Consider the following 26,537-nt stretch of genomic DNA (forward strand, 5'->3'; position numbering starts at 1 on the left):
CAAATTGCAGCATTGGAAATTTTGTTTGCATTATCGACATTAGTTATAAAGTTGGGTTTGGCCTTCTTAATTTTTTTAAGCTCCCATGTGAGGATAATTGTATTCCATTGATAAATAGAGTTTGAATCCCATAAATGTTAGCTATCTTGTAATAACAAGACCTTACCTAGAAGTAAAAAAAAAAAAAAAAAACCTTCCAATATAGAATTCAATCTATTCATGAATAAGTGCAAGGAAACGGGCCTAATTCCAAATCAGGCCCACTGGGATACGCGATGTCATTGTCATTGGACACGGGCCTTGTTAAGTGGGCCATCATATCGGCCCATGAAAAAGCTTGGGAGATATAGGGCTTCGTCCAGTTGTCTTGTCTCCATCACTGTGTTTCGCATTCCCGTTCGTTCGTTCTGGCTTTTTCTCCACTCTCCAGGTATCTCCTCAGATTATTCGTTCTCACAGTAAAATGTATGCTTTAGTCTTTCCACAGTAATTAGTATGCAACGTCGTCTTTGTTTTGGCTAAGCGAACTCTTAACGGTTCGACTAAACTCTTAATTTCCATAGCTCACTCGAATTTTCGTTGACTTCATGGAATTAGACTATGAAATCCATATCTAGTAAATGGTGTCTACTCGTTTTGTAATCGTTTGTTCAAAATTGATTTATATTACGCTCATTTGATATCATACTGGAAGCTGCGCTGATTAGTAATTGAGCTTCATTTCCATTGAAATTATTATTCAACTGAGTAATGGAGTTTATAGTTTATGATGCTATTGTAGAAGCCATGTATGGATTTTAAGGGATGTTCCCACTAGTGGGGTCAAAAAGAAAAGTTTCATTTACTTTGAGTTACTGTATTTCACAAAGTTTTCATTTGTTTGTCTTCGTGCACTTAATTGCATTCCCTTGGCAAAATTGATGCTTGGGTTTTCTCATCAGGGCCTTGCATGATGTCAATTTTGGAGGTATCTTAATCCCGGTTGGAAAAATTGCGAAAGAAGATGGGTTCTGCTCCAAAAAACTCTATGTCTATGTTTTGCCTAAAATGGCCGTGGGAGATTAACCAAAAGCATGAAAGTCCTAATGTCTGTACCTTTGAGGGTCCGTGGCTGTTCAGATCCTTGCGAACTCTTGGATCCATTGCTTTCTCATCCTTTAACTCAGGGTCGTCTTCTTATTTGTGGATGGATGCTTTTAACCCCATCAACTTGATAGGTGGAACAAATAAAACTTTGAAGTCACGTAAAAATATATTAACTCCCGAAAAGCAAGGGGAAGCAGAGCCTAGGGCATTTGCATCTGCATTGGCCAGTCAAAAGGAGGCTACAGTGATTGAGTTCTATTCTCCCAAATGCAGGTTGTGTAATTCCCTACTAAATTTTGTCTTGGAGGTAGAGGGTAGGAACTCAGGCTGGCTCAACATTGTCATGGCAGATGCAGAGAATGAAAAGTGGCTGCCTGAGGTACTCTACTTTCCTGCTTGAATGTGAATGATTGAATTTTGAAAGTTTCGGAAATTATAGTTAATAATTTACTCTTGTATGAAATCAAGGGTCTTTTTTTTTTTTAAATGAAAAGTGACTGCCTGAGGTATTCTACTTCCTGCTTGAATGTGAATGATTGAATTTTGAAAGTTTCGGAAATTATAGTTAACAATTTAGTCTTTGTTGTCACCAACTGAGATGTTACCCTTGCAATCCTTCATTTTGACATCTGCTGGCATTACTGTAGTTGGCATTGCAAAGACTAATTTCTTGGAGTCGAAGAAATGTTAATGTAGTTGCGAATGTGATGAATACTAGAGTACGGTACTTTTATAGATTAGAGAAAAATGATGCTTCTTAGCTAGTTTTGAGATCATCACCTTATGGAAGTCTTGTAAATGACTTGTTCCAGATTTCTGACAAGAAATTAGCAAATACGGTGTGCTAGTAGTCATTTATGATTTTGGTCTCGAGTCTCACCTCTGTATCTTACACTCTTTGAATCATCCACGAAATCCTCATTCATATTTGATGATGTCCCCATCTTTAATTACGAGTGAATTTTTTCTCTTGGAATTAGCTTTATTAATATTCTTTGACCTTTGCTTGTGAGATATTTGAGATAAGTGGATCAGGGAATTTCTTTTTTCCACCATGGTTTCCCTTTTCCAATGTGCAGTTCTGGAATTTTAATGAACCCAGCTGCAATGTATGAAAGCACATGTAACTACTGAAATGAAAATCCACTTTCTTGATGGTTTATCAATCAGATCTAATGGTCTTGTCATTTTTTTTTATGTAATCATGCAATGCAGCTCCTCCATTATGACATTAGATATGTTCCCTGCTTTGTATTGCTGGACAAAAAGGGGAGGGCATTGGCAAAGACTGGTGTTCCTAGCAGTCGCCTGCATGTGGTAGCGGGTCTCTCTCATCTTCTCAAAATGAAAAATCCCAAGAATAATAATTGCTAGATTACGGTCAGTCCAAGCAGGAGATGACTTCTCTCGTTAGTTTGACACATTACTCCTTTGCAATCTTCTTGTTGGCACATCGTTTGCAGGAAAATTGTTGGAGGAAGAAGATTTAAATCAACGTAGATCTCTTGGTGTAGACATGACATCATCCTCATTTCTTAAGAATTGCATCATTTCTGGGGTGAAGCTCTGGATCGGCAAATGAATAGCAGATGTTGAAGAACAATATGGGTAATGTTGCACATAGACTGATTCTAATGTCTTTAGCTGTTTACGAATTCTATTAATGTCTTGTGAAATCCATCACTGTCTTCTTCAATCTGGTGTACAATTACTGTTTTTTGTTCCCCTTTTAGTTAGTGATGATTTGTTGCTTATTAATGGCGTATCCTCTGTTCACAATGTTGGAGTACTACTGAGATGGATCCATGAGGGGCTTATCATCTATGGGAGAGCAGGGAATATCATATATATATATATATATGAGTTGGGCTCACAAAAAAAAACCAACAAAAAAGAAAAAGAAAAAGGTGTAGCATCCCAACCGAAACAAAATATTAGCCTGTTAGGGTTGTCATGACCAACAATTCCAGAGGGCCTTTACCAATGGCAACTGTTTAGTCTCCACTCTGTAATGCTCATGTAAACAGTTCTCCAACATGGTTTGCCATAAAGAAACGCAACATGGTTGCCAACACTTTCTTCTCTACTGAATGTCAAGTATCGGACTGCTACAACCAAAAGATAAAAACAAGTAATTAAGAAGAGTCGGTGTTAGAAGCTGGGTTTTGAGGAGATAATTCTTCTGACTTGGGATCTTGATTTGCCTGAACTGGAAGTGTTACCGGAGTAGAAGTGGCAGACACTTCAGGCCTTGGTGGTGAAGGGCTGATTCTGCCATCAATGCAAGAAGAGCACTTTCTTTCAGCCCAACTTCCTATATCATAATCACCATACCCCATGATTCTCCTTCCTGAGCAAAGCCTACCGATCATCCCTGCCAGTCCACCCAATATGATGATTATTACCACCACAGCAATAACCGGTCCAATTGAAGGGTGCCCTGTGTGGTTGCTGTAAGATTGTTCTGGCAAAACCACTGCTGGTGGCTGCTCTGCTATTGGCATTGACATGTTGCCACCACTCGGCTTCTCTTCCCTTCAATGCCTTTACAGAGCTTACAGTTTCTTAAGCGAAATCAGAAGTGTTAAGGAGGATATATACCGTGGCCATCACTACACTGTTACCCTCAATGGGTCTTGAAGTTTATGAGTGGAAAGGGAGACTTCAGCAGAGCAAACGTTAGAAAAGGTGGTGGATGGGCTTCAAAAGCTGAAAAATCTGGATATTGTCGCATAATTTATGATTATATTTCTCGACCCTCTACATAAAAGATTCCGTCTCTGTGACTCTAGTACTATAAAATCTTTTTTTTTGAACAAACACACACACACAGCAATAACCCAAGCCAACCAAACACCGCCCTTAAGGGCTAAAAGATGTTTGGTTCACCATGCTTATATACTACACACACATATTTGAAACAACCGATGTGGGAGATCATATTCGATCTCAACCGCATCAAGGGGTTTAAGCAACAAGAATAGACTCACGCACACCGGACAGACTCGAAGAGTTTTAGTTTTTTTGAACAAACACACAGACACAGCAATAACCCAAGCCAACCAAACACCGCCCCTAAGGGCTAAAAGATGTTATTGTATAATAATATTTTTCAAATAAACAGAAGAACCCCAAGAGATATATATATATATATATATATATATATATATATATATATATATATATATATATATATAGCATAGGACGAAAGGTGAAGGGAAAAGGTGAAGAGAATCTCAGTAAAAAGTCCAAGAGCTTTCCTAGAGAAGCCCTTTTCAAAGAAGGTAAACGTTCTTTTGCAGGACCAAACAAGCAACAACATAAAAAAATGACATGTCTTGTTACTTTCTAACGTCAGATGCCATGTCCATGGAAAGCAACCTATGCGAATATGAACCAACCACCATTAGTAACATTACAAAGTAGGACTGCAACTCACTCTCAACTTGAACGAGGGACCATTATTAGTAACCGAAAGCATATGAGACAGGGAATCGTATTCAGAGGGCACTGCTACTGCTAGTGAGGAAGTGTGCAAATATAAAATTGATTAAACATGCCATTTTTGTTTTCTGACATCGAACTATTTATAAGAACTATTATGCAATCACAAATGCAATCACAAGAATTAAGGAGTGAAGGTTACAACCTTCCAATGCCCATTCTCTGTTGCTTCAAATTTAACCACCACAAATTCAGTTTTCATAAATGACTTAGAAAGTTAGAAACAACTTAAGTTACACAAGTACAAATCAGAGCATAACCGACTAACAATTGCATGTACAAATCAGGCAAGAGACGAGCGTCAAACGATTGCATGTATTTCAGTTATCAAAATCACTAAATCAGATGCTAAATAAATCACATGGAGCGATTACTTAAAAAGTGTTCCCAAGAAAGTAGAATTGAAATGTTGCATTACTATAATTATGTCGAAGTTCTGAAATTTTGAGGGACCAGGACATTCACTAAGCCATTATTCAAACCAGGACTTCACAAGTTTTATCTGCCTGTTTCAGAGAATACAAAACTCCCCACAAATCAACGGTTCTAGGTATGGTCAAACCTTATTTTGCTCCAACAACCAGTTTTCTAAGTAGAATTTGTGTGTACGTGCACCCTGAACTTATATAAGTAATTACAGTCTTACAGACAAGGGCATGCCAGCATAAGTCAAAAGAAATCCGCTTGAATGAAATAAGAAATTATTAGCATTGGTTAAACTGAAAATTAGATAGATATATGCATGTATAAAGATACACAGACCATACTTATGTAACAATGCAGGAATGTATATCTTTTTTAACAATGCAGGAATGCATACCCTTTTTACTTTTGCTGGTGCAACAGATACATTTCTAAGCAAATCAAAAAAAAAATCCAACAAGTTGCAACTACAAATATGAACAGTTGTGGAGACATCATGATTTCTGAATTTGGGATCTACATTGCGGTCATTAACAAATAACCAGGTATGCAAAATACATATTCCCACAAGCAGATGTGCAGACCACACTCATAAGATTAGGTAAACAATTACCAAGCAGCGAATCAGACTCCCTTATACCATTGATGTTGCACCAACTTTAGCTTGATCTGCATGAAAATAGAGATACACCAAATTTGCAAAGTTAGTACATTTAGTCAAAATTCGCAGCTTAAGATTTAAAGCCTGGTCCAAGTAGTTCAGAAAATCAATAAGGCTAGCTGAAAAATAAGAGGCATGAGAGAAGCGAGCCAAGGATGCAAGCCAATTTGTAACTTTCACCCGGAAGTCATATATAAAGTTATAAACCACCGTGTGAAAGCGGGATGAAAAGGGGAAACCTCATCCTATCCAAAAAGAATTTAACAGTATAAACTATTACCAATTTAGCAATTCCTTGATCATGATTCTGGCCACAGTAAGTGAGTCTGAGTACAAGACTTCTCTAGCCCAAATATTTTGCATGGGATGTATCGCCTTCTCTATATCAATAAAGTGCTCTTTCTCCAACTTTTGAACAGCATTTATGCTCATCATACTAGCTGCAACAGTCTACCAAGATCAAGTAAAAAGTACCTCATAAAATACTCAGCACACAAAACAAGTTATGAAGAAAGTCAAGTAAATTGCATAAAAATGAGGTGCTAAAATAATAACCCTGTGAAGGAATAATAACCAGGACATCTACAGAAAAATGTTCACAATAAGCTTTTTCAATGATTCAGGACCAGCCAGAAGACAGTAATAATTTGTCTCGTAAAGTAAAACATAATATATGGACATTTGTACCATTCAACAAACACACTTACGGAGAGGCATTTAGATTAAGGTGGGGAAAAGAATATGAAAAGTGAACATTCAGTTGAGTTTTTCAATGAGGGACCGTGGTTTGTTAAGAAAGTCCATATGATCATTTGAACAATTATGTGATCTCATTTTCATATGATTTGTCTTAGAAATTTTTTAAACACGCCACTCTTACTGAAAAGCTAATGCATTCAAACCAAGTGCTGGAAAATATTATTTCAGTCTCCTTCCACATGGTACCAAACACGATTTTAAGATATGGATGCATATGAACTTTACTCTTAAACTCTCTTCCACATCAAATATGAACTCACCCAAGATGTGCCAAAGCAAGCATTAAGGACTACATATTTGAGGAGGTTCTCATCTGAGCTGCTGATGACATTATCTGAACTGACAGAAACACTAACATCTTGATGAGAAGTATCGATCATTGAGCTGTATATCACAAGATAGTTATTGTATGACATCTTCCTTTGGATAAAAAGAAAAGTACAAAATAAAAGCCAACCATTAACCAACATCTAGTACCAGCTCATAAGATGAAATTCAGATGCCACACACACCTGGCTAGCAGTAGCACTCTAGGTGCATAGTACAAATTCTAACCCTTTATGAGAGAAGCAGTTTCTACTTTCTAGGTGCAACTAGCAAATAGCATAAAAATAAACAGCTATGCAGTCAAACAAGTCTCTGCATCTTGGCCATGAGAAGTGGCCAAAGCTCAAAAGAATAACGAAAGCTATTTTAGCATATTAACAAGTCAATATCACGTGTTCATTAATGTTAATCTTCTCCAAAATGATGAATAGCTTACCCAAAACAAGACCTGCAAGTCAAATGTCAACAAGACATGACCCAGAGTTCAAACTCAGATCATCATATTGCTTCCTCTTGTGTTCCATAATCAGGAAATGAACATAAACAACCTGCTAGAGGAAATAATAGCTATATTATGGTTATAAACATTCTAATGCACGAATTAGCTGTATCCTCCTGAGAACAAGAATGCAACAGAGAGGAGTTTGACTGAATCTACCATACAACGACTAGATTGTTTTAAATACTTTCCATAGAATTTACAGAGAAAATTCTACAGCTAAAAACTAAGACCACAAATTCTGCCACAACCAATATGGGATGCATTTTGAGGCCTTTTTTTTCTATTCGTGAGAATCCAGAGATTCACAAGACTATTTTTAACTTAGAGATAGGTAGAGAAAACTATACCCAGATTCTAAAGGTGAGAATGATTCTATAGTAACGCTAGTCTTGAAGCATGCTCCAAGTATAAGCACTTTTGCCCAAGAAAATTTTAGATTGACAAAATGTACATTTCTTGCAGAAATCTACGAAAAGGGAAAAAAGCAATTAGCAACAACTAACAAGCAATGATGTTATCCCTTATCACAATCTGTCAGAATATTGCGTCACAATTATAGATATACTGGACAAGATAAGTTACTTACAACAGCGCCCACCCTAGCACTATGAGGTGGAGTAAGAACTTGATCAGTTAATAAAAGCCAAACATCTTTGTCCAGCTCAACCACCATTCCTTGCATGTGTACACCCTTGACAACACCAGTATACATGTCTGACTCTCCCTTTCCATTCATAGCTGTTCTTGTTAATGATGGCTCCTTCTTTAATAATCTAGGCAGATGTAAAACCGAATTTTCCATCGTCTCATACATCAATTGGGAATCCTCCTTCCCGATGGTAATCAACTTCTTCTTCAACCAGAGAACAACACGGTATCACCGATGAGTTTTGTAATTGCTGGATGCCAACATGACACAGACCCAACAAAATATACAAAATAGGGTTTGGTAAGAGAATGCAAATCACATCCTCGTATCACACTATCTAAAGCTGTTGAAGGCTCTTTACAACTACATAATCTACACTGGCAAGCCATAACTCGCAGTGAAAACGGGGAAGATTCTGTGGAACATTAGAATTACTGGCACCGGTTGAACAGGGAATGACCGAAATAGGGCTGATTGATTCTAATGTTCCGAGAACCTGATAGCGAGTTTTAGAGGCATCTTCATCAGAAGAAACCGAAGGCAAAGCCAAAGGAATGGAGTCTACATTTGAACATCGACTAAGAGCGGTAGGGACACTCGAATTCGAAAAGCTCCATCTGATAATATCCAGAAATCCCCCGGAGTGCTTCAGAGGAATGAAATTCCAAGCGAGGACAAGGATTTTCTTCCCGAGAATCCGTGCATCAAAACAAAGAATATCACAGCAAATCGTTGATGAATCATCGGAAAATTGGAAGAAGCTGTTTGTCAATAATTTCAGGGTTAGAGTTGGGAGGGTTACGGTGCCGATAAGCAGGGCTGGATGATATAAAGGGGAGAGAATTTTAAAATTAGGTTTTGGGCTGGCGGAGCTTTGGGTTGGCGAGTGCAATTTGGAAGATGATGGAGAGATCGGACAGCTGCTGGAGGAGGACGAGGAGGGGAGAGATGATGCTGCGGTGAGGGGACGGCCACGACGGAGCAGATCCGTGATCTTGACGATCTCTACTGTGTCCATCGTTGTTAGAGAGTATCACAACTCACAAGAGATATCTGAGAACGGTCCATGGTTTGAGAAGCGGGAAAACGAGGGTTTTAAATGGCTTCTCTTTGTCCGCCACCAAGGCGTCAAAGGCAAGCCTCACTGGTAAGGAAACTTTTAATTTTCTAAAGGGCAAAACTGTAAGGGAAACTTAATGAGGGATTTGGTTTCCTTTGTTTTGTTTTTTCTTTTTTTAAAAGTAACAAGAAAAATAAAGAAATTTGATGTGAGCTTAAAGGGGGTCAGCGTCTATCCCACCTGACACCGCAAGAAAAATTAGATCAAAACTCAACACATGATCACAAACTTATTGTTTCGAACAGAAATCAAACTAAGAATCTCCCGAATCCATATGATTTCACCAACAATTGTTAGTTTGAAATTTTGAGAACACAGGAAAAAGGGACAACATAATAAGCGAATAGTTCCCAAAAAAATTTGTCTTAAAGCCATTAAAAGAAAAGATCTTAATATCTTACAATAGCATCAAACTATTTGAAGAAATAAAATTAATATACACTGCATAAGCAAGGACAAAGACATACAAAAACTTCATTATTACGCGAGTCTTGAATGGAGAACTGAAAACTTGATCATCAAAACCATACAGGTTGATTCATCAATTCAGACAAACCCTGGATACAAAAACCTTTTCCAGGTAGATACTGTACAACTATCTCCAGGAGCAAGAAGAGAGACTTCATAGAATCATAGAGGCCCGTTGAGGACAAGAAGGAATTCGTAATGACTGTCCCTTGCTATTCAAAGTCTCAAGATTTCTCAACAAAAATACTTGCACCAGGCAGTTTACTTTCAGATCAGAACTCATACACCATAAAGACTAATACAGCCAATCATGACTGCTACTAGCTAGGGGCTTCCAAAGATCATAGCCAACTCTCCAAGTGAAGCCGCTTCAAAATCCTTTTTCTTTCCTATTTCACAATCTGTACAACCATGCATAATAAGGATAAGCAGCAACAAGGCTAAGCTAATTTAATCAGTGTGTTTAGCAGCAAAGGCTTTCCCCAATCTTGAAGCAACAGTTTCAGAGCCTGAGGCAGTCATCAAGTTTCCACTATCAGACATGTAGAAGTGGTTGTAATTGATTCTAGTAACCAAATCAGCCAAATGAGGAAAGTGCCCCACATTTAGCTTGAAAGACAGAACCTGCAATGCATGGCAAGGACAAAACATTTATCATATTACACGCGCATTCTACATAAGGATAAACATTTGTTGGGCATATGTATGAACACAATTGAGTCTTAGAAATGCAACCACACCAGCATGTATAGTACACGCGTCCAGTGGGTATGAACATGTCATGCTTCCAGAAGACAATGAATGAGCACAATGCAAATTTGAGTCATGTCAGAGATAGAAAATTCCAAACACAGATGGGAAGAAAATTACTCTTAGGAGGAAGGCAATGCAATCATCAAATTGCTTTTCAATTCGGTCCACTTCCATTTCACATCTGGCCTTGATTGCAGAAACTGTTCCACCGCTACTCAACGTCTGCTGTATGGAGTAGAACTCTAGAGCTAATCCAAGGATGCTGTTGATTCGACTTGCAATCAAAGCCCACTGAAGGGGATAAAAGGAACGAACAAATAATATAAAAGTCTCATGAGGAGCATTGCTAAAAAGAACATAGCATGCATCTGAACAGGTAGAAAATACCCAAAGAAGGGAAGCAATTACCCACCAATTTGTCTGGAACTACAAAACATTGGCGTTGAATTGATAGTAAGTAGGCCTCATGCACATCAATGACTTCATCCAGAGACCCAGCTGCTGCCATACCATCACAAAGTTCACGCCATGCACTGTGATATACCTATTCATGAATCCTAGTCAGAGGTTGAAAAAGCTCATAAACTAAGACACTGCAGAGAAAATCAAGTTGAATAAAAGATTTTCATGATGCGAGCACAGCGTTGTCCTATATCAGTGAAATGCATAGATGTCAAACCCATAGAGCTGTGAAGTTTGGCTAACTTATACGTGGTCCTGTCATTTCAACATTAAAGAACAACTTAGACATCATCTGCATAAGTTACTTTTCAGATTATCAACGAAGGTGAAATCAGAATTTGGAGGGGAAACTCTCAGCCATATGACTCATGACATTATGACTTGCGAAAGCTCTTAAATAATTTAAGATGTTAACTTTAAAATTAAGTAAATCAAGCTTTCTTTATTGAATTTTTATTCTATTACCTGTGACAAACAATTTTCTTCAGGTCATGGTGATAATATGATCAACTCAATCACAGACATGCTAATCAAATGTTACGGATTTTCAGCCCAGAGCATGAGCTTAATATTCAACGAAAAACTCAATGGCTTGAAACTAAAAATGATGGTTTGCATCAATAGTTACGTTACTTACGTATAATGTAATAACTATTAAAAGAATATCATCGTCGTAATGTTATAGTTTTAACATAATACAATTCACAAAATAAAGGTAATAACAGTAAAATAAATAAATTGAAAATATTTCAGTTCTTAGCTTTTGGAAAGTAGTGGCATTGTTCAACATGCCTGTTTTGCTAGAAAAATGTGTGTGTCCACATCAATGAATTATTGACAGCAAACGTGTGAAAGTTCCTCAAGAAAGTAAATTCCAAAAAAAAAAAAAAAAACAGAGAAAAACGTACTCTGTCCATAACGTATTGGTGAAAGGCATCCACAAAGTGCAGTAGTTTCTGCTCCACTAACCAGTGGTGCTTGCGGCCGCTTGTTGCAGTGCCTCTACCCTGGATGGAAACTAGAAAGAATGAGGTTGCAAGGCAACTAGAAAAGCCTTTAATGGTAACTTATTTTTAAAAATGTTTTCGGTCGTGTTTCTGATTATTAAAGCAAATGCTTGTTCCTGCGCAAGTTCTGAGAATAAGTCCGAAAACTTGAGGCAATTGGAAGAAACAAATATTTGTTTTCCTACTGAAAAATCTTAGAAACAGGCAAGGGGGACCCATCATAGTTTATGTTCCCTGTGAAGCTCATTGAATATGCAACATTATCCCTCCCTCCCGTCCTCTCCACTTGCATTCCAGTTTGGTCATCAGCCATCAGCAATCAGCAATCAGTTTAATGACACCATTAGCTGAGCAACTCGAGTCAAAATGACTCACAGTTTCCTGATGAACAGCCGTATATCGATTCTATGCAATTCTTCTCCAACTCAAGCTCTCATTGGGCATAGGCTACGATGTTAGAAGCGTGACATAATGGCCACAGTTGTTGTTTGAATCTGTTTTTGAAGTAAAGTTTTTGTTGATTGTTTGGCAATGATGTGTTTAGTTTCCATTTATATCAAACATGGCAGCAATAAGGAGGTTGACACAGCGAGTGGAGAAGCACTAGGTTGATATTGGGGTGATTTGAGGCAATGATAGCTATGTAAATATATTTTTCACTCTTTAAGAGCAAGGGCAGTATGTTTCTCTTCAAAGAAAGTTACATGGCCAACTTAGGCAGGGGGGAAATTGAAAGTTGTAATGTGTAACGATAGCATTGCAAGGAAGGGGTAAAAAGTGAAACAGAACCTTCCACATCCATCTTCGAGCTTTATCAAGTACAAATTTTGCACGTTTGACCCTCAACAAGAACCCCATCACCTGCATAAAATGGAGAACATGCATCGAAAAATTGGAAAATCAGATGATGATACCTTCAACACGAGCAAAGAGAACAGAATAAATACCTGGTTATACTTCTTTATTGCTTCTGTATTAGCAATAAGTTCAAGTGGCCAAGAGACCTGTCAAATTCAAATGCATAACACACTTGGCATGATCAGTGACAAAATTATTCAAAAAGAAAACATAGTTGTTTGTGAGTAATAGACCTTGTATGTAAATTTTAGTGAATCAAGGCCATCAATTCCAAAGATTTGTGCACGAATTTTAAGAGGCGTTGAAAGTGTAGCCACAACAGGTTGCTCATCACCATCAAAAGCATTATTTTTTGTGATGGACACAACCAAAGAATCTGGAGCACTTAGAAGCATTTCGTCAGCTGAGTTCCGAATGGATTCCTGAAAGAACATTAACATTGTGCAACATGGGTCAAGGAAAATAAAGAACACTGGCGACTGGCCAGATATCAAAAGGTATATTTGTTCATTCTTATGTTCCTTCTCTGTGTAATCACAAATACATTGTATAAGCAAAAAAAAATATTAGCTGATTTTGAATAAGGAAGAACTACGATGCAAATGTTTGTAATCTAAGTCCCAAGACAAATAGTCAAAACGGAATTGAAGGATAAAAGGGTAAAAAATTAAAATTTTATCATATTAGAGAAATGACAGTAAGATGATCTCATTGTTGATAAATATCACGTAATTCGAAATCTATTCTTGCGCAAAGGTGATCCCATATCCACAGCTCCAAGAGCAGTCTTATGCTATCAGCTTATTAAATAAACTGGAACCAACAGATCACAGATGCACAGAGTGGAAGAGAGAGATTTACGAACCAAAAATTCAAAATCTTCAACCCAAAAGATAAATGACATCTATCCTGTTCATTTTGCACCATTCAATTGGAAAAGAGCTCTGAATCGAAGATCACATTACCAATCATTGCTTTCTTGAGTATTTATAACTTCCTTACATGTGCCAAAAGAGTGTGGTCAGCAGTGACACATTTCAAAGATTATTTATTATATGAGGTTTGCAAACATAGCGGAACATGTACAAAGTTAAAAGCCATTCCATTTGGATGATAAACCTTATCAGTTATCTCCTTTAGTCAAAACCTCAGAAGGAATAAATTTTGGAAACACAAGATGTAAAATATGGCCCTAAGTAGTGCAGAGAAAAAAAATTATTATTACGGAAATGAAATAATTCATGCAGAGAACTTGTCAGCATATTGAGGTTTTGAACCGAGATATTCACCTGAAGTATTGTGTTCAACTCAAAATCATCATCCCAGGTTTCCCCCTTATCCAGCTTATTGAAAATGACAGTTAAAAAGTGCTGCAACAGATCACCTGATGGAGGTGCAGTATTAACCAACTCATCAGAAAACTCCAGGATGCAAACACCATTAACATAAACCAGTGAGTGGAGGCTCAAAAAACTTGCAAGATACCTGAACCTAACAAGTATATAGCACGCAATACAGCAAGTTCCTCCATCAATTTCCAGTCATTCATTAACTTCGACAATATAAGCCTGCCAATACAATCAACCTGTGGTATAACAATACTAAAGTTCAGCTTTTAATATATGAATAGCATGCTTACCTAAAGACATAGTTAAATTTCTTTTAAAATGCATTCGAGCAATTCACCTGCTTTTTTAAATATACAGTTAGGCATTCCTGCACAATAACTGCTGGAAGTGTAGTAGTTCTGGGTTCAACATTTTGAATCCAGTTGAGAACTCTGGATGCAAGAGTGCTGTTATTCTGGAAAGGCATGAGCTCTGACATACGGTTGTCATCCTGCTTCAACGTACAGATAACATTAGACAAATATTACTCAAGAAACCATCAGACCTCAAATAGAAAATCCTTACAGGGACTTATCGATCTGCAATACCTGAAAAGAAGGAAGAAGGGTCGGAAAGGGAAACAAAACTTCTAACAATTTTGTGTCGCTTTGCAAACGAAGATGTTCAGATTCACCAAACTGAAAACCCAATGCATAATTCGTTCCTTTAACTGCGGAAGATGGCCCCTGCTCCTGACCAAAAACAGCCTTAAGCAAAGCCCCATCATTTAACGGGGGAAGATTGAAATTTCTAGATAAGTTTAATGTTCTCCAGCCATCCCTATTTCTCATAAGTAGCATGCGGCACACAGTAAGGATTGGATTCTCAGGACAGAACGACTTCTGCTGAAGCAACTCATCCCCATAGTCTGCAGCCACATACTCTTGTTTTGAGTCAAAACAAGTACTTCCATATTGATTTGCAGATTCTAAATTGATCACTCCTTTTTGCAATGATGTATCAACCACAAGCTTATGCCAAATCTTCTCTGAGAACATCAGAGGTGGAAAAGTATCACTACTCCCACTCTCTAGATTCCGTATATTCAAGCCAGAGAGTGAGTTTCTGACAACATTAGTTTTGCAAAGGTTATCCCTCAAAAAGTAGCCAGAAATGTGATCCCCATGGCCAATAAGACCTGCTAATGAAACACAAAATATTTCAGACAAGGTCAACCCTCCTGTGCTCTGCCCACGATGAGTGTTACTCAAATCATCATCAGTATTGAAACTCCCACGGTGATTCATGTCATTGTAACTACTATTGCTGTATAGTGCTGAGGATGTTACAGGAACATGCCGGATCAGTTGCAATGATTTCCCAGCGGACACAATTGACTTAGCCATGTCCTTAATAAAAACAGGACAAGCTTGCAAGTCTCTATTGTTTTGTTCTTTTCCTTTCACAGTACTAGATATAGAAACAGATTCCCTTACACCCATGTCCTTCTTGTCATTCGTTGAGGTCATATGATCACTAACGCCAATAAGGACAGAGAGATCACCATCTAACTTCTGATGCTGTACTAATCTCAACTGATAGCTCTTCTCCCAGAAGTCAGCCTCATCAACCGAGACTGCACTATTAGCATAGAAGAACATCTGCAAGGAATGAGATGACGAATAACACATGATTATTAACAAAAAAGAACAACAAAAATACTCTGCATCAACACCGCTGGAAGAAATCACAAAACAAAACAATAATTCCGGCAAGCATAAGTCAGAAACACAAAGCATGGAAGTACTCAGCCAGAGAGCTGGCAGGAAAATTGGAAAAGAAGTATCCACCACACCCAGAACACGATGCCTATGAGTTAGTTTTTCAAAAACTTATGTTCATTGTTTCAAAAACTTATGTTCATTGTTTCACATTCAATGATCTTAACCCATCACACACACACACACAAAATAACTACACCCAGAACTTGCATACAGTAATTTCTAGGAAAAACAAAATTTTGCAAACTTACAAAGATACAGAGTTCTAAACCAAATTTACCTCCTCAAAAGGATCATCAAGTGTTCCTTCAAAAAGCCAGGAATCAAGAATCTCAATATATGGCAGCAAACTTCCGACAAATATATGAAGAAGCATCTGATACACTTCTTCCTGAAATCATCAGAAGTCTATATTATAATTTTCAAAACCAAAGGAACGACGATAATTCAGACTGTGATACCAAAGAGCAGCTACAACCTCTCCACCCTGTACAAGACAAACTTCATCCAGCTTATTGTAAAGATGGTCGAGCAGATGAAGAGAAATTTCTGCAGCTGTAATCATTGACTTAGGCTCAAAGTATAATTGGGGGATGGCTCCATGCACTATTTGAAACAGACATTCTGCGCCTGAGCACAAACTAACATCAATAAAATATCATCAGCGTATTTCATAAGAAAAAAGTCTACAGGAGACAATTTTGAGTGCTAAATGCATCATCATAATTATCAAATAAATAATCGCAAGAAAACATTATAACATGGATAGACATGGTTACATCTAGCAGGGGCACAAAAGGTCTCTGGTCAATAACCATCAAACCGTAAATATATGAACTCAGACTAAACATGGTATCCAACAGAATAGCATGGCTCAAAATACTACTGTTGCACTCAGCCACTCCCATTAGTGCAAATTCTAGATCCCAAAGCACAAACCTTGATAAAGAATTTGCCAATCCCAAGAGGGTTGGAGTCATTGCAATGCTACTGTTGCTTATCTTCAATTCCTCCTTCAGAGCAATATCACGTAGCCTCTATCAATGAAAAAGAAAAGAAGAACAAAATTTTTTTTAACATATGTGGCATTGATGATAGAACAAATTTATTCACGAAATTTGATTGGCTAGATACATACACTAAGCCATGCAGAAACAGAGCTTGCAAATGCCCTCAAAGTAGGAGGAGCTGATCTTGCAGAAGCCTCCACCTTTTCGAGTGCAATCTCCACCAGTTGCAGACAAGTTGCAGCATAGACAAATTGATTGAGAAGTACGTGCAGACTCGTAAGAGAAAGGTGAGAAACATAAATCCCTCTTTTGGCACAAAACCCCTGTCCAGCATTGTCCCAGTAAAATAGGGAACTGGACAAACCTTGCAACATTCGCAGAACCCCTCGCACCTTACATCAAAAAGAAAAAGATAACTAAGAAATAGCCTAAAAGGCAAGAGCAGTTAAAAGCACTCGGCGATGAACCCACCAGATCGACTTCAGTTGTCCTCGAGGAGGAAATTGGGGTAGCGAAATGTATGCCACCAGAAACGGCGCCGCATATCTTGTCAATCAGACTTTTCGAAACTTCCATCAGTCCCCGATCGTTCCAAGGAACAGACACGCGACGAGTTCACTGAAGCAGTAATTGTACCGTTTGTTTTGCCTTGGCAATTATCTCTGCCATGTTCAGCGGACACAGTGGCCGGCTGCGTAACCTAAACTTGCAAACCAAATAATTTAGGGAGAAAGTACGTGCCAATTTGGGGAAAAACGATTTATAGGTTGAAGAGATCAACGAGACTGTAATTTACAACGGCAACTATGGGGGTTCATGCTGAAGGGTGCTTCTGCATTCTGCTGCGTCTTGTAGACCAAGGTCTCTCAATTCAAACAAAAATTTGGGGAGGCAACGATCTCGGGTCGGGTTAGCCCGAAGGGTAACTGGAACACGAACACAATTTCTTATTTCTTCGTCTTCACCACGCATGTGCCCTAGATCGTTCTGTTCATTTGTGGGTTGGTACTTGGTACACTAACAAACTAACTACAGTTGGTCACCATTGGGCTTGCTATTTTAGTTTTAGTCTTTGGGCTTTAGTCTTCTCCTGTTGGGCTTTAGTCTTGTTCAACATCAGCCCACATTCGCTTATCTTACTCTAGTCATGTATTCATGTACTACATTTAAAACAAATTGTTTACTATATTAATTGGAATGAATGAAACGTTTACTTTTAAGTTCCAATAATCTCCTGAACCAAGAAATGGCTCGGTTGACAATTGACTGAGTTAAGCATATATGTGTTCAAGTTTCGATTCCAGCTTAGCGTACGCAATACTAGGCCTTTTGAGGGTTTTCAGGAGCTACGCTTCAAGATATACAAATCTACTTTCTACTAATGCAAACTCAAGCGAAAAAATATATAATTTCATGTGGTCCGGACAATTATACAAATCATAAAACTTTTAAAAGTGTAATTCACAGAGAAACAAACTCAAGCTGCCATCAGGTAGAAAGCTGGCATTTAAAAAGCAACCAGCTTCTCCATTCAAAAAATTTATTTACTCTAATCGTTATCAGCGGTCATGGAAATATGAGGAATAGATGATTGTTTTTGTTTCCTTCCCACCTTATTCATCTGCATGAAATCATTCCCTAAAGTTTCAGATATGTGGAACTTCATGAGAGAGAGAGGACAAGGATGGTTATTCCCAGCACCAAGGGGAATAATGCTGGAGACATTTGAAGAAGGGTTGAAGTCACGTGATCCATGAACTTGCAGCATAGATAGGGAATGAGAGTTTTCAAGTGCAGAACAAGGAGAGCTATGCGAAGTTGTGGCAAGGTTAAGAGGCCTGGCAAAACCTTGTTGACAAGTATCACTGGTGCAAAAAAAAAAATTAACGTTAGAAATCATTTTATAAAATCAGAAATACTAGGAGGCGTGTTAAATGGACCCCAGGTTCGTCAATTCTGCTGGAGTAATGTAAAAGACTAAAAGTAACAAAGCATATTATACAATTAATCCAGGGAGATGTGCAGATATATTTACCTATCGAATGGAAATCTCTGGCATCACATCGGCTTTACGTGGACTGCAGTCACTTAAGTTGCTTGATTTTTTCTATAAGAGCACAAAGAATACGTTTGTAAGTTAATGAGGCTCAATTGCCAGCATAAGGAAATGTTACTTGGAAACTCGTAAGTGACTGAAGAGGAGTGGTACTTGATACTAGCCATGAGGTTTTTTTAAGCTGGTACCTGCCTGCAAAGGGAGACATTGTGATCTTTTGAATTTTGTACAAAAGGGTGCTCAAGTAACTTTATAGCTGACGGCCGCTCGGCCGGATTTCTCTGGAAGCACCAATTGAGGAAATCCTTTCCCTCTGAAGATAGCGTATCTGGTATAGGTGGGGTTTTGTTCAGAACTTTGAACATAGCTTGAGGCTGACAGATAGTAAACTATTAGAGAATTGAACAAAAAATATTTAAGGGAAAAGACGAAGAAGAAGAAGACACATAGCAGCCCATGTAGTAATATGAAAGGTGATATATCTGAGTATCTTTTCCTTCTTTTTTTTATTTTCCAGAAGTGAGGTCATGAGAATCTTGAACAAAGGTGTTGAACAATGATAATGACGAAAAGAAGATGCTATAGTCAAGTATGAATTATATCTTTATACCCTGCAAACTTGGCCTTCTGATTTCCACTTATTAAATTCTCAAAGGTATCAACAAGTAGAGCAATTCTAGGCCACAAGAATCAAATATTCAAAGGCTGACACATGAGAGCATTATGTCTTCAAGGAAGCTCGTTACCATTATAAGTTATCTCAAAAGTTAATTATGGACAGAAACATGCCGTATTAGTTGCTGCACCTTCTGAGCAGGAGGATATTGTAACCTAAACCATGCAAACTAACAAGTTAATGAACCAGACTGAAAGGCACAAGAAAATAGAAATTTAGGGGGGAAAAAAAGAAGAAGAAGAGGTTGACAAAGTGATATCCCAAAGCAAGTCCAATTCCTTCATAGAATTAATAAACATTTGTCAGTTGAAACTACATGCCAAAGTGTTGAGCATGCTGACAATCTTTGGATATAGCCAAAATTATGATGAAGGACATTAAACTCGTTTGAGAGCTTACCCCTTCAAGCTCACTCCAAGGAGGTTTACCAGTAAACATTTCAATTACAGTACATCCCAAGCTCCATATATCAACAGCCAAAGCAAGATCAGGACTGGCATCAGAAAGCATGACAGCCTTTAGCACCTGCATAGAAGTAATATGTGTTGGAAAATTGGAGCAACAAGCTATCAAGAATTTTGCAAACAATTTTAGTGTGTGATACCTCTGGAGCCATCCAATATGGACTGCCCTTCAAAGACAACTCATAGGATAGACCTGTCAGCTGAATTAGAACAAGAGTGAAATGAAAGATATACCACAAGGGAATTAAATGAAAGATATACAAGGGTCCCTAATGATAAATTGATAACCCAACCAACAATGAATTTAATTTTGCACATGAAGGCATTCAGTCATTACAATCTAAAGATGTTCTTCATCATCATCATCAAAGCCTTTAACCCAAAAGTTTGGGGTCGCCTACATGAGTTTATGAGAACATCAATGGGAATCTACCACGTTGCTCCCTCAATATAATCAAGTAACTCAGAGGGTAACTAGCACCATCACAACCCAAAACAGTGACCATATTAAGACTTAAGAGGCGTATTTGTCTAAGATTTTCAGAACATATAATAATAGTCTATGCAAGCCCTTGCATAACTCTCATGAACCTGATGTCCAGAAAGATTGTTGTCAACAGCCAATTCCAATCAATTTGTAGTTACAGTAAAGGAAAAGAAAAGGGGAAAATGAAATGATTTCAAGAAGTAAATCAGATGAGTTCTATGAGTAATATGCATGATTTCTTCTATTCCGATCCTTTCAATCAAAATACCCATTAGATTTGCAAATTTATATAGGATTGTCGTATAAAAATCTGTTTAGAGGTTATAGAAAACTGCTGCCATTTCAACACAGGTGACTAAAAGGAAGTAAATTAACTCAAATTTATGGATTTGCAAATTTATATGGTATTGTCATACAAAAATATGTTGTAAAGGTCATAGAGAACTGTTGCCATTTCAAGACATGCGACTAAAAGGAAGTAAACTAATTCAGCTACTCATATAGAGTCACGTATAGTAAAAAAAAATCTAGCATTAATATCATAAAAACAATGCAGCAGTTGTGCATGCTTCCAGTTCGAACTATCAATCTCCACTATAATCAACATGATGCTTATTCATACGTATTTCCCCTTGTTCATGCACAGAGAACATGTTGGCTATGGTACACACATTTAATTTAATCTGCATTATTGGCCCTATAACAGCAATCATGGATCTTCCTGGAATTTTCACAGTTGTGATACGTCAAATCTAGAGTCATCCTCTACAATCAAAATACAGAACCAGAGCTGTATGAAGTTAGTCATTCTGACAGATCTTTGGAGACAGTACTTAGGTTAGTCATTCTGAAACTTCCATAAAACTACTACTATTAGTTATATTCCTCGGAAAACTAAGTGGAATGTCTATAAACTTCATCTAGGACTCAAAGTAATGGTAGTAGTAGGATCAGGATGTTACTTCTCAGGATCTTATCCAGTTAAGTCCTTAATATGACTTCTCACTCGATTTTGTTAATGGTTCTATCCTTGCTAAAGCGAAAGCGCTTATCTCTTGCAAGGAAATCTTGGCATAAACTGCAGTTTCCTGAAACAGTCTTCCAACATATCATGTGGGGTAAAGTCAGCACACATCTTGTTTGACTCCGACTATGCCCACTGCGGGAGCCTTGTGCACGAGTATTGTTTACCAGACATATAAATGTAACTACAACCATCAAAACGAAGTGTATCCAACAAACATAATTCAAAGTTCAGAGAGGGTGGGCCTCCATCATAAGTCTTATTAGTTCGTCCTTATAGATCTTCCAACTAGTATTTTTTTCACTTATTCTGTACGTACAACACAAAATTATTCAGTGTGTCAAGCGAAAGCGCTCATCTCTTGCAAAGAAATCTTGACGTAAACTGCAGTTTCCTAAAACAGTCTTCCAACATATTATGTGGGGTAAAGTCTGCACACATCTTGTTTGTCTCCGACTATGCCCACTGCGGGAGCCTTGTGCACGAGTGTTGTTTACCGGACATATATATGTAACTACAACCATCAAAACGAAGTGTATCCAACAAACATAATTCAAAGTTCAGAGAGGGTGGGCCTCCATCATAAGTCTTATTAGTTCGTCCTTATAGATCTTCAAATATTCCAACTAGTATTTTTTTCACTTATTCTGAACGTACGACACAAAATTATTCAGTGTGTCAAGAGAATGTTCCTTAGTTATCCACATGGCTGCACAACTTTGACTAAAGCCTGAATTGTTCAAAAGAATTTTGGCCAAAAAAGATATAAGTTATGGTTATGGACTTATGGGTGAAACAAACTAAGACAGGAATAACAAGGACTTCTTAGTTAAGTGGCAGCAAAAAAATACATGTAATGTGCATCACAAAAAAATACATGTTATGTTAATGCTTAGCAATGCAGCTTTGATAAGATGAGATTGTAGATTAGATCGGATAGAATGCCAAGAATTATTGTGGCTGGCCCCAAAACTATTGGGGACAAAAGCTTCGATGGTGATAATGATCGTCATTCGTCCATGATGAATGAATGGTGATTTTACCAGGGAAATATTCAACACAAAAAAAATTGGCGATTCAAAATTCAAAGTTAATCAAAAACCCAAAAAAAAATCTATATGCAAAAAGTAACACAGAATACTAATTAAACAGAGTTACGATGCTTACTCAAAAAAACACTCAAGCAAATGGAGAGAAATAAGTACAGAGAAATAAATTATAAGGTGTTCAAGACATCCAAAACTCACATGTTTTGCCATCCCAAAATCGGCGAGCTTAACAGTGCCTGAAGCGTCGACAAGCAAATTCGCACATTTAATATCCCTGAATAACACAAGTATCACGAATCACTAAAAATCTATATATACTGAAAACTTTGAACTTCAACTAATAAATCCACAATGTTATTGATTTTACATCATTAGGCAGGTTAGACAAAGCATGAAAGTTTCAATTTAATTCATCAAAAGAAGACCATTCACAACAGTTCACAAGTTTTTTTATACATAATATGCAGAAGAATTTTGCAAGCCAAAATAAGTTGGCAATAGAACTCAAACTAACCACAATAAGTTCTCAATAGAACTTGAACTGTGATTTAACCTCCACTCCTTCTTTTCAAGTATCATGCTCACCTGTGGATTGTCTTTGAGCTATGCAAGTAAGCCAGCCCAGAGAGGACATGGCGGGTAAAATTGCGTACAATGGACTCCGTAATATCTCCACAATGCTCGCGAACATATTTATTGATTGATCCAGGATGAATATATTCCAAATATATATAAAAGTGATCATCAACCTGCAAAGAAGACAAAGATTCATAAACCAATTGATCCCAAGCCCTCGCATCTAATCAATATAATAAAGCAAACAACCAACATAATACTTACTATTTCACTGCCATAATATTGCACAATATTCGGATGCTTCAAATGGCGAAGGATCCTAATTTCCTGCAGAAAATTCCAAGAACAGAACAATAAGCTATGGCTAAATGCCTAACCAACCTATTACGTGCAATTAAAACAATGAAAAGATAAAGTGGAAATCACCAACAATTTATGACAACATGGTTACTTATTTTCATGTCTAAAAAGAAAGACAATGTCAATTACAGAAAAGAAGGATGGAAAGTCCATGCATCAATGCATCATAATTTTCCAATATGTATGGGGGCAGATGTTTTACAAACACAACTGTTCAGAGTATGGTCACTTTCATCATAAGGATGATTATTTATATATGGTAGTGAGCACAGTACCACATGAGAGCAATTATGCTATACATCTTCACTTAGAGACTTAAGAAAGTAACCTGCTCTAGCTGCTTTATACATTCAGCAGATTTGGGATCATCTGGAATGATATCAACTTCCTTCATTGCACATGAGGCTCCTGTCTCTCTGCCAGAATTTTCAAGAAACAATGTGTTTACTGCAGAGGAAGAAAAGTAATGACAAGATCATAAACTTCAGAAATACCTCCTTACCTATTGATTGCCACATACACACTTCCAAATGTACCCCGTCCAATAAGTTTTCCTTTCTTCCATTCAATTTTTGATGAATATAAATTTGCCTGTTCTGTTGTGTTTTGTGTCTGTGTGACAGCAGGTGGTAATGGCATAACTGATTGTGATGATGCCAAAGCTCCAGGAGGAAGAGGCAGAGGGTGGGCATTGACATGATTATTACTTTCTGACCGCTCCTTAGAACTTCCTGGAAGCAAATTACGGTGAAATGGAAAAATAAATTTACTCGGACTATTGAGAATTCGGTGCGGGCTTTGCACCTTTGGGCTCGGAAGTGGAGAATGATCAGGGCTTTGCATGGTTTTAACTGGAGACACTGGTGAAGTATGACTGGAAATCCTACCATACTTGGGGACCTCTGAAGCTGACCTAACTTGAGATCCTCGAGGAGCCAAATAAGAAGGTAAAAAATCAAAGGAGTTTGATCTTTGTGGGCTGACAATAGGACTTGACAATCCACTTGTTGGAGCACTTACATTTGACTTCAAGTTGTAGTCAACTACTAGATCATCTTGAGAAAATCTTCGCGGGTAAGTACCAGAAGGTTTGGCCAAATTTCTGTCCATGAAATAAGGGGCAGCTTCCCCAGATATTCGCAAACTAACAGCAGGATTTGAGACAACAGTTGCTGGTGCAGTCTTTGCAGGAAATCTAGGTCTTAAATCATAATTAGCACTTTCATTGTTTATATCTTCCGAAACTTTGCCACAAAAATTGCATGGAGATTTTCCGGGAGTTGTGGCCACATTATATGCATCATTCCTGCTCGTTTGTAGGGCATCACCACAAAAATCAGCATGGAATACATACTTGCTAAGTTATCAATATACACATCCCTAAGTTTTCTATATATTTGTAAACCATTAACCATGTCAAGAAAGCATAATCAAACTATAACTTTTTTTTAAAAAAGGTCTACGATTTGCAATAGTACACTCCCCTAAGCTACAATAGATGACAACTGAACTGGCATCAACCGTATATAAGGCCTACAAAGGTAATTCTTATTCATGAAAAAAAAAAGTAATGGAAATAATAAAAATAGACTTAAGTAGCTATTGCTAACCTCCCCAGAGCGGAGCTCGGTCCTGCCTCCGGCGACCTGGTACGACCAGGCCCCAAATTCAAATCGGGTCTTCGAATCTGAGACGAGTCAGGAAGCGGCAACGGTTGGGGCGCGGTGAACGAAGACCAATGATCTGACCCGCCCAGCACCCGCGGCTTCCGGTTGGAATCCGGCGAAGTCGGCAACGAGCACGAACGGTGTCCCGGTTGCAACCCGAGCTCTTGTTCAGTGACGTGCCTGAGCTTTCTCTGCCGCTGAGTAAACGAACGCTCACGGTAATTGGCCGAGTTACTGTCATTCCCAGTAACAGGGGGAGATGACGGCGAAGAAGGATACGGGGAAGACGAAGCTTTTCTAAAGAGACGCATCAGACAGTGAGAAAAATACCAAGAAGAAGAGGAAGAGGAAAAGAGATGCCCGTTAGGTATTTGTGAAACAACACTGATCGTCTCTTAGCTGTACATGAGCCATGAAACACCTTGGTGGTTTCTCTTTCTCACTGTGATTTTTACTTTTTTTTTCAACGCAATTTTGAAAATTACAGTTTAGGTTTTAGGTATCAAATCAACAGGACATGCTCGTTGAAGAAATCGGAATCGGAAAGCAACACGATTTGTTTTGATTTATGCGTGCAGTCGTTGATCAGAAATTTTGTTTGTTTGAATAAAAAGAGACAGTAAATCAAATCAAGGTTGACGTTAGGCAGCGTATGAGTACGGCAAATGTACGTGGTCGGAGAGTTCTCTTGTGCTGAGATGTCCTATATATCCTCTTCCATGAGCCCATTTAGTTATGCCGCAAGTCCGTTAAACCCGGCCCATTTTGGCAATGCTTTGAGGCGGGGCAAGCGCGTTGGTGAATTTTATTTGTACTTCACTATTTTCAAACTACATACCTTGTAGATATTGAAAAAGATCTAACCATTTTTTTTTTTTTTTGAAAGGTCGACAGCTCACACACATGTTAAACTATGTCCGAGGGGTATGAAAGTCATCATAGCTGATGGAAAACTATCCAAATTCCAAACCCCCTTTTTCACACATTTATAAAATACACCCAAAGACAAAAACATAGCAAACCCACAAATCAAGGTTTATTTATTTTTGAAATATCAATAGTTTTTAGAGTTTATTTGTTTTTGGAACTTTTGTCACATTCAAAAGATATCATGATACAAACCCACATATCCAAAAATAAATAAACCCTAAAAACTCACAATTGTGATATGACATGCTCAATGGCGATGTAAGACGGAGAGGACGTGCTCGCAAGTGTCTCATGGAAGGTTTGGGGTGAGGTGTGATAATCATATACTTAGAGAAACATAAGGTTGAAACTAAGTTGTTGACAAATTTAAGATATAGTTCAAATATAATGGGGTGCAAACAAAGTTTACATAACACATTTGGACAAGCGGCCCATCCAGTGAACCTCTGTACTATGTAGCCAACGTAGATATCTCGTGAGTGAGTTCGTTACATGGATCTGAGGCCCATTACAACACTCTTAACTATAGGCCCATTGGTCTATTTCGTGT

The 26,537-nt window shown here is 37.9% G+C and overlaps 5 protein-coding genes across 9 annotated transcripts; 1 reads left to right on the top strand and 4 right to left on the bottom strand.

The window, feature by feature from the left end:
• Positions 1 to 311: 311 nt before the first annotated feature.
• LOC119999371 (thioredoxin-like protein HCF164, chloroplastic) lies at positions 312 to 2,780 on the top strand. Of its 2 annotated transcripts, none has more exons than XM_038846883.1 (3): positions 312 to 430; positions 895 to 1,465; positions 2,302 to 2,780. In XM_038846883.1, exons 2-3 carry the CDS (start codon positions 1,004 to 1,006, stop codon positions 2,458 to 2,460), a joined length of 621 nt encoding a protein of 206 aa, XP_038702811.1. In that variant the 5' UTR covers positions 312 to 430; positions 895 to 1,003; the 3' UTR covers positions 2,461 to 2,780. The 2 variants fall into 2 exon arrangements, with proteins under 2 accessions (XP_038702811.1, XP_038702812.1); XM_038846884.1 differs by having other exon boundaries at positions 364 to 430; positions 942 to 1,465.
• A 232-nt stretch (positions 2,781 to 3,012) lies between these two features.
• LOC119999372 lies at positions 3,013 to 3,932 on the bottom strand. The gene has a single exon (XM_038846885.1). The coding sequence runs from the start codon at positions 3,594 to 3,596 to the stop codon at positions 3,222 to 3,224; it is 375 nt and encodes a 124-aa protein (XP_038702813.1). The 5' UTR covers positions 3,597 to 3,932; the 3' UTR covers positions 3,013 to 3,221.
• A 3,646-nt stretch (positions 3,933 to 7,578) lies between these two features.
• Positions 7,579 to 8,929, bottom strand: LOC120000743 (CST complex subunit CTC1). The gene is made up of 4 exons (XM_038848861.1): positions 8,830 to 8,929; positions 8,279 to 8,730; positions 7,849 to 8,115; positions 7,579 to 7,728 (listed from the first exon to the last, which is right to left on the bottom strand). The coding sequence occupies exons 1-4, from the start codon at positions 8,927 to 8,929 to the stop codon at positions 7,579 to 7,581; spliced, it is 969 nt and encodes a 322-aa protein (XP_038704789.1).
• A 579-nt stretch (positions 8,930 to 9,508) lies between these two features.
• LOC120000337 (gamma-tubulin complex component 5-like) lies at positions 9,509 to 17,541 on the bottom strand. 2 transcript variants are annotated; one of them, XM_038848374.1, is made up of 16 exons: positions 17,170 to 17,541; positions 16,827 to 17,090; positions 16,628 to 16,725; positions 16,167 to 16,329; positions 15,969 to 16,079; positions 14,516 to 15,568; positions 14,266 to 14,418; positions 14,065 to 14,164; positions 13,869 to 13,963; positions 12,813 to 13,001; positions 12,669 to 12,725; positions 12,511 to 12,582; positions 11,623 to 11,721; positions 10,665 to 10,796; positions 10,370 to 10,543; positions 9,509 to 10,123 (listed from the first exon to the last, which is right to left on the bottom strand). In XM_038848374.1, the coding sequence occupies exons 1-16, from the start codon at positions 17,272 to 17,274 to the stop codon at positions 9,950 to 9,952; spliced, it is 3,039 nt and encodes a 1,012-aa protein (XP_038704302.1). In that variant the 5' UTR covers positions 17,275 to 17,541; the 3' UTR covers positions 9,509 to 9,949. The 2 variants fall into 2 exon arrangements, with proteins under 2 accessions (XP_038704302.1, XP_038704303.1); XM_038848375.1 differs by lacking the exons at positions 16,827 to 17,090; positions 17,170 to 17,541 and having other exon boundaries at positions 16,167 to 16,318.
• A 546-nt stretch (positions 17,542 to 18,087) lies between these two features.
• On the bottom strand, positions 18,088 to 25,738 carry LOC120000880 (mitogen-activated protein kinase kinase kinase 5-like). Of its 3 annotated transcripts, none has more exons than XR_005468681.1 (11): positions 25,001 to 25,736; positions 23,893 to 24,696; positions 23,719 to 23,806; positions 23,295 to 23,357; positions 23,040 to 23,203; positions 22,653 to 22,728; positions 20,035 to 20,094; positions 19,830 to 19,955; positions 18,947 to 19,128; positions 18,734 to 18,805; positions 18,088 to 18,563 (listed from the first exon to the last, which is right to left on the bottom strand). XR_005468681.1 is itself a non-coding variant. In XM_038849043.1 (11 exons), the coding sequence occupies exons 1-10, from the start codon at positions 25,366 to 25,368 to the stop codon at positions 18,734 to 18,736; spliced, it is 2,007 nt and encodes a 668-aa protein (XP_038704971.1). In that variant the 5' UTR covers positions 25,369 to 25,736; the 3' UTR covers positions 18,088 to 18,563. The 3 variants fall into 3 exon arrangements, 2 of the variants coding, with proteins under 2 accessions (XP_038704971.1, XP_038704973.1); XM_038849043.1 differs by having other exon boundaries at positions 18,943 to 19,128; XM_038849045.1 differs by lacking the exons at positions 18,088 to 18,563; positions 18,734 to 18,805 and adding an exon at positions 19,501 to 19,585 and having other exon boundaries at positions 18,989 to 19,128; positions 25,001 to 25,738.
• Between the last annotated feature and the right edge of the window lie 799 nt (positions 25,739 to 26,537).

This window comes from Tripterygium wilfordii, chromosome 6 (assembly GCF_013401445.1).
Source record: "Tripterygium wilfordii isolate XIE 37 chromosome 6, ASM1340144v1, whole genome shotgun sequence".
Taxonomy (NCBI): Eukaryota; Viridiplantae; Streptophyta; class Magnoliopsida; order Celastrales; family Celastraceae; genus Tripterygium; species Tripterygium wilfordii.

Coding starts and splice junctions, on each gene's coding strand:
- LOC119999371 (XM_038846883.1), top strand. CDS start 1,004: ATGGGTTCTGCTCCAAAAAACTCTATGTCTATGTTTTGCCTAAAATGG. Junction 1,466..2,301: donor ATGAAAAGTGGCTGCCTGAG/GTACTCTACTTT, acceptor CATGCAATGCAG/CTCCTCCATTATGACATTAG.
- LOC119999372 (XM_038846885.1), bottom strand. CDS start 3,596: ATGTCAATGCCAATAGCAGAGCAGCCACCAGCAGTGGTTTTGCCAGAA.
- LOC120000743 (XM_038848861.1), bottom strand. CDS start 8,929: ATGGACACAGTAGAGATCGTCAAGATCACGGATCTGCTCCGTCGTGGC. Junction 8,731..8,829: donor CTCGTCCTCCTCCAGCAGCT/GTCCGATCTCTC, acceptor TATATCATCCAG/CCCTGCTTATCGGCACCGTA. Junction 7,729..7,848: donor GTGCTAGGGTGGGCGCTGTT/GTAAGTAACTTA, acceptor CCCTTTTCGTAG/ATTTCTGCAAGAAATGTACA.
- LOC120000337 (XM_038848374.1), bottom strand. CDS start 17,274: ATGGAAGTTTCGAAAAGTCTGATTGACAAGATATGCGGCGCCGTTTCT. Junction 15,569..15,968: donor TTGATGATCCTTTTGAGGAG/GTAAATTTGGTT, acceptor CATTCCTTGCAG/ATGTTCTTCTATGCTAATAG. Junction 14,165..14,265: donor CTGTATATTTAAAAAAGCAG/GTGAATTGCTCG, acceptor GTTATACCACAG/GTTGATTGTATTGGCAGGCT.
- LOC120000880 (XM_038849043.1), bottom strand. CDS start 25,368: ATGCGTCTCTTTAGAAAAGCTTCGTCTTCCCCGTATCCTTCTTCGCCG. Junction 23,358..23,718: donor GTATAAAGCAGCTAGAGCAG/GTTACTTTCTTA, acceptor AATTTTCTGCAG/GAAATTAGGATCCTTCGCCA. Junction 18,806..18,942: donor ATGTCTCCCTTTGCAGGCAG/GTACCAGCTTAA, acceptor GTGCTCTTATAG/AAAAAATCAAGCAACTTAAG.